The sequence below is a fragment of the Gadus chalcogrammus genome, chromosome 3, assembly GCF_026213295.1.
Source record: "Gadus chalcogrammus isolate NIFS_2021 chromosome 3, NIFS_Gcha_1.0, whole genome shotgun sequence".
Taxonomy (NCBI): domain Eukaryota; kingdom Metazoa; phylum Chordata; class Actinopteri; order Gadiformes; family Gadidae; genus Gadus; species Gadus chalcogrammus.
The window spans coordinates 15,334,684-15,348,612 of record NC_079414.1 but is presented as its reverse complement, the minus strand read 5'-3'; the positions used below and the strand labels follow the sequence as shown (position 1 = coordinate 15,348,612).

The following is a 13,929-nucleotide window of genomic DNA, read 5'->3' as shown; positions in this document are numbered from 1 at the left end:
CTGTTATACTTAAGTAGTGCATTGCGGTTAACTAGTACGATGCATATATCTTTTTTATACTTATATTGCAACTTGTTTTAGTTTTGATTGCAGGAGCCATATGTTAATGTATATATGCCACTATGAGAAGCTTGTGTTGGGAAATTCATTTAGCAATAATGATCCTATCATCGTTGCCCAATCTTCTTTCAGTTTTCCACTATAATGCACTATTGTTTCTTGGGGTAATTTCCCATATCCTGCTAACTGATGGCTTATACATTCACAACGTTGTTGAGTTGAGCTCATGATAGGCCATACAGTTGAGCACTGTATGGCCTATCATGGAATCTATAATAATCCGCAAAATGCCTGGCACCATGCATTTAACTGTTTTACGGCCGTCGAAGTTCCGCCCACAATACAGGATATAGATAGATAGATGTATACTTAATTGATCCACAGGGGAAATTCAAAGTCACACATCGTAAACACTTATTATGTTGAGTATAGCGAGCAGAACATGCACATATTGCTTCTGCCAGAGCACATACGCCACCAATTTTCAAAATATTTATTTATAACGGTTTGATTTGCAGGCTTCTGAGCTAATGCCCTTATCGCAGCATAATATAATTTAAGCGGGTACTGCAATGTGAAATATAATGCTAATTGTCCAGTCAAGCTGAATGACCAGGAACTCCTGGGCCTGTTTTGTAAATTGAACAGTTGTTTAGCTACCAGACGACAGTGAAATCAGTGTTTCAGTCACCGCTGGAGGAAGTCTGACTGTCCTGTGTTTCTGGATCAACATATATACTGTATACACATAAGGGCTTAGCAGTTGCTGTAACTGTTTTGTTTAAAAATATATATTTTCTTTTTTTACCTATTTGAAATGGATGACATTATTTTTGTTGACCTGTTTTACCCGGAAAAAAAATAAACTTTTCAGCTTGTGTCCCTCCCCCACCCTTTCTCCCCATCTTTCATAGGTCCGATAGAATTCTCTTTGGATTTGTTCGCTGTGAATATGTAGGCTATGAGTTTTTCAAGGAACTAGATCTTGAAACAGAGATACATTTCATAGCAACCAATCAAGTTTCCAATGAAAAACCAACGCACAGACACTCCAACGAGTTCCATTAAAAATATCTTTGCTTTAATAATATGTATTTACAAAATACAAATATGTACTAAAATGTACACGCCCAAATGCACTAATAATTCGCCAGTGTTTACATTCATAAAACAAACTTCACACTGTTAGTTATCCATTTTGGAGGAATAAAAGGAGAGAATAAACACAAAGATGTATTTACAGAACCAAGAAGCCATAGAAATGGCTGTGTAAGGAAAGCAGCAAGCCTTAAATTGCAGGCAGCAGAGGATTGGATCAATGGATTCAAAGGATTTATCAGTCATTGTAAAATGCCTCTTCATGTTCATCAATGTGAGCAAGAAAACTATTATTTTAAACACAAAAATAGCTTATTTTTACATTAAGTAAGTGGTAAGGAGAGGGAGCAAGGAACAAGCTACATTATTGATTATAATGATCTTCTACGCTATTTTAATGTGCAATCTGAACACTTGATTCATTGTCTTTGGGACACATTAACAGAAGATATCAAACCACTGGCTCTGCATGGCAAACCTTTTTTTGTGTGAGCAAATCACTTTCTTAGTGTAGTATCAATAATGTTGCACACTCAAAGACACACAAAAGTATGGCATCAATTAACAATCACATTTACAGATCCATTCGCTTGAACAAATACTGTCAAACCGATCGGTTGGTAGTCATTCAGATAGAGGTCTCCCGTACAAAAATACACGTCCAATCTATTACTCAATTTTCTTATATCCTTCTTTCAAAAATATATTCGCCAACTCTATAATTTTACTTACAGATATTTTCTTAAGACTCCACAATGCATAACAAAAATAAATGTATTCCATAGCGCCAAAAAATAAACAACTATTCCTAAAAGAACAAACAAACATTTAAAAAAAGGAATAGAAATAAATTAGCTACAATGAACGTGACTCTACCTAGCTACCTAACTATTTTTAAGGGCTACTTTTAGACATTTCGGTCGGTTTTTTGATTGACAGGAAGCAGCACCTCTACCCTGGGGGATGGGAGAAGCCAAGGGCCTGCAGGTCTCCCTCACGTCTTCTAGGGAACACTGACCCCAAGTGCCACAGGTTTGGACCTCCACACGCTTCAGCGCAATCACAGAGCAAAAAGGGGGAAGAACAAAACTCGTCCAAAACAAACGCTCCAACAACAGATCCGACACAGGTTCCTAGAAGCTGAGGTGTTTGTTGTTTATAAAAGGTTTGTCTTCTCAGGCTGGTGAATTCCTCTCGTTTCTTTTTAATCCGTGGAGACCCAACGCTTTTCATTTTCGAGTCCTTAGGGTTTCGTCCGTTGTTCCTTTCTCATTTGAACTTGGTCGAGTTTCTTTTGCTGATCAGGACTTCCAGCAGTTTGAGCTTGGCCTTCACGTGTTTGTATTCGTTATACTCCACCGCCAGAGGGGACCGGTCCTCCTTCTGCACATTCCTACGGGCAGACATTGGCAGGAGACCGCGGTCATTTAAAAAAAAAACACAAACATCGCCTTAAATGTGAAACGTGGCTCTCACATAAAGATATAACGACGTGGATGATATATCATCTTGTTTGCAAGGCAACACATATTTTTACGGCTGTGTGTGTGTGTGTGTGTGTGTGTGCGTGTGTGTGTGTGTGTGTGTGTGTGTGAGTGGAGTTCTGTTCTCGTTTACCTTCCATTTTCTCTAAAGAACTGGTCTTCGTACTCTCTTAGATTCTTGCGGATTCTCTTCTTCTCCTCTCTGGTTTCTTGGAGCTGCTCCAGCAGTTCTTGCCTGCGAGGGAGAGCGAGCAGCAACAACCGGTCCCAAGGTCAAACTTTATTATCCACAGCGCAGAACAACACGGCCATGCAGTTCAGGCAAGTTCTAACGACAAGGCGAGGGTTTTCGGTAAGCAAGTCAAAACAAAGCAACATGCAACGCAGTTGTAACACATACTACAAAAAAAAAGAAGTGAAAAAGTAACAAACGTTGAATCTTCATAAAATAAAATATGAGGTGCTTCAAGTGTGAAAGATAAAAAAGTTTAAAGACCAAGTATGATAAAGGGACTCCCTGGTGAAACTTGGCAGTAAGACCAGAGTCACTCATCAGTGACTCTGCATCTCTCTCCCGTGGGCGAGCTAGCTTACATGGTGGCCGAGTGCAGGTTGGACAGCCTCATGTCGTGCGTGGTGCTCCTGGAGGGCGACAGGTCGTCCACGGGGGAGATGAACCCATCCGCCTCCTCCTCCAGCTGGTCAAGGAAGCCCAGCATGCTGGGGTTGGGCCGGTCCGACACCGGGAACGAGGGCTTAGAGTCCCCGTCCTCCTCAGAGCCATCCTCCTCCTCCTGGTAGAGGTAGAGGTAGAGAGAGAGAGAGAGAGAGAGAGAGAGAGAGAGAGAGAGAGATAGAGAGAGAGAGAGAGAGAGAGAGAGAGAGAGAGAGAGAGAGATGGTGACTACGGGTGATTGGAGAGCACAAACGGCGAGCACTGCCGCTAACTAGCGATTAGCAAAGGGATTAGCACCAAGTCCCCCGGTCCGCCACTGACACCAGGCAGTGTTAGTTGGCTGGGTTAGAGGATCAGAGGCGGTACAACACTGGTTCACAATCCACTCTCAGATCCGGTCCACTGCAACCAAACCCAGAGTAGGAGAAAAAGTTACGGTTTATTTTGGCTGGGTTGGAAAATCAGTAGATCACCATAAGGTTTGTATTTTATTGGAATTGGTTCCTATTTGATTTCAGTCGTTGTTAGAGATTAGACACGCCATGAAACTCACCGTGTACCACGCCTCGTCCACCAAAGCAACATCAACCCACATCCAAGGAGCTAGTCAAGCGTCACACACAAGGCCGCTACGGGCCTTCTCCACCTAGCAGCCACCTCGTACTCAACGCTAGCGCGGTGAGGGAGACTGAGTGCGGAGACCCGCATTCAGTTTAGCTAAGATGGCGTCTAAGTGAAGAAGGCCGCTATTGATTGGATTCATTTCTACGATTAACGACACTATCGGGAAACCGCACAACCGAAAGGCACTCGCCCAATCAACAGGCAGCATCCGGTTTTTAAAAAACGATCATGATCAGGGTGAGGTCGGGGAGCGATTGGGTTGGGGTTTGAGAGGGGGGAGGGGGGGGGGGGGGGGGGGGGGGGAGCAATCTGATGGCACTCAGATTGCTCAAGTCGACCGTCACCTTGATGTCATCGAAGAACAGTGCGGGAACGCCCTCGATAATGGGCTGGAGGAGCGGACCCCGCCGCTTGCTGGAGGGGGAGCCCTGTGTTGGGGGGGGGAGGGGTGGGGGGGGTTACAATGGGGGCCTAACATCATGTACTGGTTATGTCAATGGGGAAAGAGGTCTGCTTCCAGTGGGACGGACAGAATGCCAAAAGCGCCTGCTGGGTAGCGGTCCATCTGGCGCTGCGTTAAGAGGATGTACTCTCGGCACTGGGCCTGTGAAATGTCCGAGCGCGTTCCCCTCACGTTGTCTAGCGTGAGCCAGGTTTGAGCTCAACACAGGCTGCCCTTTTCTCCGGAGCGAGGGAAAAGCTGGCCAACACCAGATCTCTACAGGAAATTGTCTTGGAAAAAACAGGGAACGGTTGGGGCAGAAGCGGTCCTCTTCCCCACTGGGGTCGGTACTGTGACCCACGGGACCCCTGGGGGAGGATTAGGACCCATAAGCAAATTAATAAACAACAGGAATTTCTATTCGCAGAGTGGGGATTAGCGGGAGGGAATTATATAATGAGCTGCTGCTGCCAAGATCCTGATCAGAGCTCACTTTGGAACAAAATATGATCCTATAGAATACAAGGACTGAGCCAGGAACAACATCCCTGACATGGTTTAGTTAAACTGTGTAAAGGGAAATAGGCATTGCTTTGAATGCACTGCAGAACTTTTTGGGGGAATTGGACGAAATACAACCCAAATCTTTGATGGAAATAAAGCTCTTTGTGGAGATACAAACGGCTGACTTTATCAGGACACAGCGGTTGTCAGTTGCTGTTAATGGTCCACTGGGAGACTACAGTTAGACCAACAGCTACGATGCCCTTTAGAGTTTCTAAGGCCCTTAAAACCCACCGATTCCATCTTGCTTCCACCACTTAATCCCTCCACCCTCCTGTTTCTCTCTTTTAAAGACCCAGTGAACCCACTGTTTCTCAGCTAGAATTCAGTCACTATGAGACTTAAAAAGAAATGTTTCGGGTGGAGAGTTTTAGTAAAGAGGGGGGCATAATATCCAAATGGTTACGACCCACGTTGTTGTCGTTGTGCATGCGCGTTAGAATGAACGATGTTGTATAAGAAATGTTCCACAAGTGACGCGGACATTACATAAATCGCTGCTCAAATGTCAAAGAAAGCCACAAGCGTTCAGAGTGGGAGTTCACACAGTGTTCTGGGGAGAATGAAAAAAACATAGGATTTCCCCCATTTGTTTTCAAAATTGGAGACTTATTTCAGTTACAACAATAAAATAGCATAGCTTCAGATTGACGTTCATATAAGACAAATGACAACGTAAAATAAACAACTTTTGTGTTCACTGGCTCTATAAATGATCTCCATTGTTCATGTCTTTTTTCTATGTTCTCCTGTAAAGTTTGGAAACCAAGAAAAGCCTTACAGAAACCGGACGTATTTATATTATCAGTACTATGCTTACCCTTGAGGAAGGAATGTCATTCATATCCTGACCACAACCGTTACGACATAGCCTCAAACGAAAGCTTGTAGCAGAGAACTGAGATTAGTCTACAATGACGCGAGTTTCATGCTCACAATAACCCTGTGCGAGCAGTCGCAACCTTCAGTCACGTTGGTGGTCCACAGAGTGGGCCTACATAGATATGCAGCCTGACCAGTAAAACACCATAATACAAGGGGAAGCCCGTTTACCGAGAAGTAAAATCCAACCTTTTTTCATAATAGCTGCAATGAACGTACAAAATAAATGAAGGAAAAACGTGTGTGGAACAGATGAAGAGATGTGGGGAAGGCGAGGGCGGATTGGGACTGCGGCGAGGACTGAGCAAGCGCAATACTTACGATGACGGGGATACTGGAGGCCCTGCATAGGATCTGCTTCACCAGGCGGTAGCGGTCGTACAGGGGCTTCATGGTCTGTCTCTCGTTCTTCGTCACCTGCGGCGGGCGGAAGGGAGGAAGCGGAGGCGTCTCGTTAGCTCGGCATTAGCGACCTGGCTTCCTGCTGGCACTCTCCTCGGCGGGGTGAAGAACGACAACAACAAGGTCTCCCAGGTCTGGCGACACCGGATGAGGGGGATTAGCCAAAATGCAATTCATTTATCCAATTAGCTCAGGTCTAGGATTCAGACAGCGACAGTCGCCGTGTTTATTTTGCCTCCGATTTTAAGACCTTCTCAATAGACGCTGGGGAAATTCCTCTGAATATTTGAACGCTCGTAACCTAGCAGCGCGACACTCTGGTCTCCTGCGGGGGGGCGTCAGAATCCACTCAACCCGGGCACGCGTCCAGTGCACACAGGACTTTGCTCGGCCCTTCAAGAGGCGTTATTTACCCCTGGGTGGGTTTGTAGGACACAGCCCGGCTCTGTGGAGTGCTGACTGAATTTGTTTGGGCTGTTATGGTGCGGAAGAAATACAGTGACTCAGGAGAGGGATGGACGGATAAGGAGGGATGGTGTAGTGGCAAGGGTGTTTTTGTGTGTTGTGTTGATCCGTAATGCGCTCTGTCTGCAGCCAGTGGGAATCCATAAATCTCGTAGGATTAAAATGTCTGCTAAATGAATGAATGAATGAATTAGTGATTGAATGGTAAACAGAAGGGCGAGACAAGCTTTTGGTTCCCGTGTGCTTTGTTCTGGATCATTCCCCGAAGGGACTAGTGACTCACCGGTCTTCCATGGATGCTCTCATAGTACAGCAGGGCCTTCTGCAGTGCCAGCTTCTCCGTTCCAATCTGCTCTCGGGTCATGTCCTGCAGACAGGCGGCTCGTTTAAACAAGGTCCCTTTTTCATGGGACCGCTTCATCATCTCGGTACTCTCAAATTAAAATTACATAAAATTATAACTAAATTATAGTAATCCATAAACTAGCAGATGCTTTCATCCAATGCGAATAGAACTGAATTTGTAGACTGAGGTGGAGTGGGAGCAGTTATCGGGGGGGGGCTAGGGGCACCTTTCTCCAGCATGGCTAACAGGGGTCCAACACCCTCGCCCACCACAGTGTTCGGACAGAAACCGATGTATCCCATGTTCTGTCCTGCACCCTCCACCCTCCACACCCCCTACGAGCTGGGCAGCGGGGGGGGGGGGGGGGGGGGGGGCTCCTACCTTGATGTCCTCCGGCCGGCCCACCTCCTCCCTCTTCTCCTGCAGCTTGCCCATCACCACCTCCAGGGTGCTCTCGGCCGGGGGCAGCGGCGCCTTCTCCTGCGGGCTCCTCTTGTCCAGCTGGGAGCCGAAGCTCTTGGGCAGGGTGTTGCTGCGCTGGCGGGTCAGCGGTGGCAGGTCCTCCTCCGACTTCAGCAGCTTGTGTTCTGCGGGGGGGGGGGGTCGAGAACGTGGGCACGGTGAGGGAGTCTGTGTGTCCGAACCAGACATGTGCACAACAACGTGATGCATGTGTGTAGGGTGTGTGTTCGATTAGACTAAAGCCGGTCTGTGCGGTCGTTATTCTCTCGTATGTGTATTATTATTGTTTTAAGCTCTCGCATTTCTCGGCACCTTCTGCCGTTTTCTTTTGTGGATCAATGCAGTGTCTCACACATTATGGACATGTGTTGTTTTTATTTATTTACATTGTTTTTTAGTTTGATTAAAAAACGTTTTTCTAATGCGGGAGCCGTTGCCTACCTTTGAGATTCCTGCGAAGTCTCGTCAGTTCATTGACCCATCTGAGCACTTCTGGGTTGGCGAGCTTATCACTGTGAGACGGCTGGAGAACCAACGGACAGGAAATACGGGTGAGAAGAGATTGCCTCAGAGGTAGAGCAGCAAACACTCTCCTCTGTAGATCGTCTGATCCTTACATTTTAAATGGAATACAGCAAAATAAGAAAACCCAGACGTTTATTGAGCTGAATTCCATGTAAAATGCCTGAAATATTTCCCATTCCGCATGGAGGCTTTGCTCACCCTGTATTTCCGTTCATATTCAAACTTTTCCTCAAACCGGTGGATCTTCTTCTTGAGCACGTGGATCCGCTTGGAGAGCTGAACGGACGACAGCTCCTCCTTCTCCTCGTCACAGGACCCCAGGGAAGAACTCCTGCGGCGACTGCACACGCACACAAAACAGAAGTCAATATTTTTAGTTGACATAAAAGTAAGTACCGCAAGGCCGGCGAGCTCAAAACTGGGCGACCGGGGCATTTTCCTTTCTTTTACTACACATTGGTTTGGACCAAAACTCAAAATACACTTCTTTCACACTTTCACACAGAGCATAACTCCGCCCCTTGCTGTATTAAGTTCCTGGCCCGGGCTCTGCTTCTGCCAGATCAACATGCAGGTCACTCATAAGGAATCCTGAAGGAGGAGTCTTGCGGGAGAGGACGCTCACCTGGTGAAGGAGTGCGCGTTGGGCGGCGAGGGGGGCACCTCCGTGTCGTCCAGGTACTGGCAGTGGCCGTAACCGTAGAAACGAGGCGAGAGCATGGGGTCGCTGCCCTCCTCCATCAGCTGGCGGATGAGTTGACCGCCGGCGTGCGGCGACGGGCGGGGCTCCTCGCGGTCCATGTTGTCCCGTTGCCACGACGAGTAGGCAGGGACGGGCTCTGGAGACGCCAAACAGAGAACACAAGGGAGCCCTGGTTGAGTGGGGGGCTCCGTAGGGGCCTCGTCACCGACCGGCCCTCTAGCGGGAGCGGCTGAGTGAGGGGAACTGCCTGTAACATTCTGCAGTCAGTTCCCCCTCACCCAGCTAGCGCTTGGAGCCAAGAATAAGGCTAACCCCGAAGATAATATTGTGCTTGTCATGGTGTCTTCCGGTGGAGCGAGGAAGCACATGATTCGGAAACACAAGGGATTAGTCCGGCTATACATTGTAGAAAAGTGAAAGTGAAAAACATCTTCTTTGTAATCCTTTTGAAGTATATTTTTTGCAATGAAACATACATTTTACTCACTTAAAGTCCAAAAGCAACAGTGACTAGCACAAAAAAGGTAAACAGCCTTCTTTTTTGGCAACTCTCTCATTCTCTGAAGGTCATACCAAACCACTCCATTAAACACTCTCCCAGAAACACTACAGTACAAAACACTCTCACTGGGCCTTGTGACAGATGTTGCACTCTCGCTCTCTCCATCTATATCGCCCTCCCTATCTCCCTTTCCCTTGATCTGACTCTCTAACTCCCTTTCCCTTCCTCCCTTTCTCTCCCTTTACCTCTTTATTTATAACTCCCATTGTTTCTCTCTCTCTCTCTCTCTCTCTCTCTCTCTCTCTCTCTCTCTCTCTCTTCTCGTCTTTCCTCCCCTCTATTTCTCTATCTCCCCATTTCTCTCTCTCATTCACTCCCCCATCTCTGTCTCTCATCATGATATCTAGCGAGAATATAGACAGACTATTCCCATAACAGTAACAATCTGACGAGAATAGAAATGCAGATCAGGTCTTCTCCTCAATCTCTACTCTATTAATAATAATGATAATAATGATCTATGTTGTGCATGGTAATTGTTACGACTTGATATATGTGGTGCATAGTGTGAGGACAACCAAGCTGATCCCGGGGTTATAAATAAGGCTGGGCGGCATTTGGATACACTCCACGGCCAAATGTCAGAGCATGACCTCGATTTAGAGGACGGTGTACAGAGAGAGTGAGAGAGATGTAGAGAGAGAGAGGTCCTCGACACACACATTGCATGCAGACTGTTGCTGTGCAAGGTGTACCGAAGCGTCCATAAGTCCTGGACCCGGGGCTAACTCCTGGAGGGGGAACTTCAATCCATGCACCATCAGAGGGGTCAAATGCGTGCCAGGCGGCAATGTTTGTACTCCAAACATTCGACGTGTCTGAAAGCACGTGTGGGAACCTGTGAAACACTGGGGCCGCACGTAGACGTTTTAGCACAACTTGGCCCGGATCCCAGTCCTCTCCTCGGACCCCCCCCCCCCCCCCCGCCCCCCCGCCCGGCGCTCTGCTGTGTACGTGTGGGGGAACGTGCCGTGCGTGGGTCCGAAGACGGGACCAAGGAGAGACCTGTGGGACGTCAGCCGCCGCCGCCACCGCCGCCACAGGGCAGAAGGGGGAGCTTCTTAATCAATCAAACACACGGCCGCGCCCGGCCCCGACAGCTGGCCTCCGACTCAGCTCCCTCAGACACTAATCCCGCAGAGGGACTGGGTTGTTCGAGGGGGTTGTTTTCTTTTTTTTAACATTCGCTTTTTAAGCGTTTTGCTGCGAGCAAAGCGCAGAAGGCGTGAAGGCTGACCCCAGAGCCGCACGGGGCCGGTCAGACTGGTGGTCCCCCGGTGTGATATGCGTCAGAAACAACCTGTGTGTGGTAGTTTCTACACGGGCTTCGTTTGAAAACAAAAAGGGGTGCCGTCAGGTACATGCACGGGTCCGTGCCTTTGTATGATTAGCGGTTATGCACGAACACACTGGTGCGTCCCACACTGTGCACTTACCATCAAACACACTGTGGTGGAAAAGGTTTTTGAAATCAAGGAAAGGGGCGGAATAGTAGGAATGCTCTAGAGAGAATGTGGAAGGAAAGCAAATGGAAGGAAAATAAATGCTAAAATCAAACATCAAAATGTATGGAGGGACAAAAAACTAAACAAGAACCAACTAGAAAGGAATATGAAAAAGAAAACAAATATGAATAAACCAGATTCTGCATGAAAAATGCTGTTTAGAGTCAGCAGTAAACAAAATAAAGCTTGTCCTTGTCAACTTGTGTAGCTGGAGGTCTCTGGCCCGGTCTTAACGCGTCTGCATTGATCAAGACAAGGACGGGGCCAGCGCAGGACGTCAGGTCACCACGACAGACGCTGGCACACACCGTACTGGGACAAAGGTCTGACTGCCCTTCCTCATACAACCCTCACAATACTCAGAATACAACCCGCAACCACACACACACACACACACACACACACACACACACACACACACACACACACACACACACACACACACACACACACACTCATGCTCAGAATACATCACACACTCACACACACGCAAACACACATTCCTTGCTTAAAATACACCATACACTCGCACACACTAACATACATACTCCCTGTTAAGAGAAACCCTCACACCCACACACTCACAAACACATCCACGCACACTCCCTGCTCAAAACACACCACACCCTCACAAGCACAGACTCCCTGCACAGAATACACCACACACAGGCAAACACAAACCACATCGCTTCACTGACCACACTAACTAGATTACAACAACACAAAGAAAATCAGGTGTCTAAATAAACATGTTGCTCTGCATGCAGTTCCGAACGTAGGTGAAGGATTCTTGAGAAATGAGTTCCAGACAGTGTTCATTGACAGACAAATGAGCATCTGTGGAACAACTTCTTCCTTTGGAACCATCAATTCTCAAAGACAAATAGACACATTACTCACCTATTCAAAATTGTCGTAAAAAGGTTGTGTGTGGGTATAAAAATAATTAAATAAACCTAGCACATATAATATGGATAAAAACACACCTGAAGGGAACTCTACAGTGGCATGCTGGGATGGATCCCAAACGGGCCCAGCCCAGTCCTCCTCATAGCAGGAGTAAACACATCTAAAGCAGCCGCTTCTGGGCGTCTTCCACTGACTATCCAGGCTTGCCCTAACTGTCATTGCTCCCTCGTCCACTAGAGGGCTCTAACAGGTCATGCTCGGATCAATCTGCCTTAAAACAAATCGAAAAGAAAAAACAAAAAAACAAAAAAAATATATATATTGAATAAACTCAGGGCAGATCAGGTCGATATTGCTGGGTCTAATGAGCGAGCTGGACTAACAGAGTCATCCAGGAAGTAAAAAGTCGTGTCTGGGAAGCCAACATGTCTGGGCAGATGTACATACATGTTGCTGCATGCACCAAAAAGTTGCAATGGCTTTTTAGAGTAACAATTGCTATCCGAAATGGACATCTGGAGGCACCTCTAATAAGTGCATTGATTCATGCCATTACGTTACTCAAGCAAGCTCTTCCAAGCTCAAGCAGTCCTAAGACACAATCCTGTTATTGTAAATCCATGCATTGTCATCGACCATGGAAAGCAACGTAGCATTCAATCACATCATGCTTAAATCAAACATATTCCCACACCCATATATGTTGAAACTGTCTCTATCATTTATTCACATACACTCATTCATTCACGCTTGCGGACATTGAAACAACCGATACTGAGGCATTCAGCCATCATGAAGCTTTAATAATTCTGTTTCTAGTCAACACACCACAACAACAAACCCAGCAGGGCTAAGAGACAAACGCATGTTAAAGCAACTAAACCAACACCAAGTCCGCCCGCTACTGTCCGACCCTGATCCTCTTCCACTTCCGCCCCAGCAGCACAAACAAACAACCCATACCCTAACCCCCCACCTCCCCTATCCACACCCAGCCTCCACCCTACTGCCTAGCCCCTGGTCCCCTGCCACACACACACACACACACACACACACACACACACACACACACACACACACACACACACCACACACACACACACACACACACACACACACACACACACACACACACACACACACAGCCAGTCAGCGTGGGAGGGACAGAAAACTTAACAAGATCTGAGACAATTAAATCCCCACATGAAACGCGCAAAGGGCGAGCCCCATCAATCAGAGAGAGAGACAGAGAGAGAGAGAGGAAGTGGAATGCATAGAGGAAGAGAAGGAGGAATAGGAGGAGGGAGAGAGAGATAGAGAAGGAGAGACATACACACACAGCAGAAGGTGTGCAGCTGCTCTGTTAGATTTGGGTGTGGAGTCCGATGGGGGGGGGGGGGGGGGGGGCGGGTTTAACCCTACAAGTTGCTGTCAAAGTGCACATACGTGGGCTGTACTTATCCACAATGTATTTCATTCAATGATCAAAAGATCTAGTTTGGAATGTAACTCCCAAAACTGTGTGTGTGCGTGTGTGCATGTGAACACATGTGCAGCATACGCGTGCAGCATGTGTGTGTGTGTGTGTGTGTGTGTGCGTGGACCCACCTCCCCAGTTGTTGTTGTCCTCCTCTGCGAGCTCCAGGCGGGGAACATCCTCTCGCGGCTCGCTGCAGTCGCCGTGCGACGGCCGCTCCGGCGCCACACACACCGCGGGAGACTCCTGGATCTTCATCCTGGCCCTCTGTACCACCATGAGCGTTAGCCGCGGAGGGGACGAAATACACACCCGCACGCGCGAGAGGGACAGAGCGATAGAGAGAGAGAGTCAGCGACACCCACACACACACACACACACACACAAACACAAAGCTGCTCAACAACCACGGCCAGCCCCAGCAGGCACACTCTTTAAGCCCCGGCCGCACGCCTCCTCTCCCTCCACCCCGCCCCCCCCTCCCTCCAGACAGGCCCAGCCCAGCGACGGGAGGAGGGAGAGGGGGGGGATCCTCCCTCCCGATTGGCTGAGCCGTCTGGCCAAAACATCCGCCCATCTGGGTAGGCCGAGCCCTCGCTGGCCGTCCCTCCGTCTCTCGCCCAGTGGGTTCACACACTCCTCCTCCTCTACTTAACCCCACCCATCTCTCTCCCGCCCTTTCCCTTGCTCTGTTTCTCTCTCTCTCTCTCTCTCTCTCTCTCTCTCTCTCCCTCCGCATGCTC

At 47.9% G+C, this 13,929-nt stretch overlaps 1 protein-coding gene across 4 annotated transcripts; it reads right to left on the bottom strand.

The window, feature by feature from the left end:
- Nucleotides 1-1,003: 1,003 nt before the first annotated feature.
- On the bottom strand, nt 1,004-13,610 carry fam13a (family with sequence similarity 13 member A). Of its 4 annotated transcripts, XM_056586226.1 has the most exons (12): nt 13,318-13,610; nt 10,732-10,797; nt 8,656-8,869; nt 8,229-8,370; nt 7,947-8,028; nt 7,425-7,630; nt 6,981-7,064; nt 6,152-6,247; nt 4,287-4,370; nt 3,237-3,436; nt 2,776-2,877; nt 1,004-2,551 (listed from the first exon to the last, which is right to left on the bottom strand). In XM_056586226.1, the coding sequence occupies exons 1-12, from the start codon at nt 13,463-13,465 to the stop codon at nt 2,428-2,430; spliced, it is 1,548 nt and encodes a 515-aa protein (XP_056442201.1). In that variant the 5' UTR covers nt 13,466-13,610; the 3' UTR covers nt 1,004-2,427. The 4 variants fall into 4 exon arrangements, with proteins under 4 accessions (XP_056442201.1, XP_056442203.1, XP_056442202.1 ...); XM_056586228.1 differs by lacking the exon at nt 4,287-4,370 and having other exon boundaries at nt 1,007-2,551; nt 13,318-13,609; XM_056586227.1 differs by lacking the exon at nt 10,732-10,797 and having other exon boundaries at nt 1,009-2,551; nt 13,318-13,609.
- Between the last annotated feature and the right edge of the window lie 319 nt (nt 13,611-13,929).

Bases quoted from the DNA above. Each gene is read 5' to 3' on its own strand.
- fam13a (XM_056586226.1), bottom strand. From the start codon at position 13,465: ATGGTGGTACAGAGGGCCAGGATGAAGATCCAGGAGTCTCCCGCGGTG. The intron at 10,798-13,317 runs GTGGGTCCACGC...CATTCTCTCTAG, and splicing joins GGACAACAACAACTGGGGAG to AGCATTCCTACTATTCCGCC. The intron at 6,248-6,980 runs GTGAGTCACTAG...CGCCCGCCGCAG, and splicing joins AGAGCATCCATGGAAGACCG to GTGACGAAGAACGAGAGACA.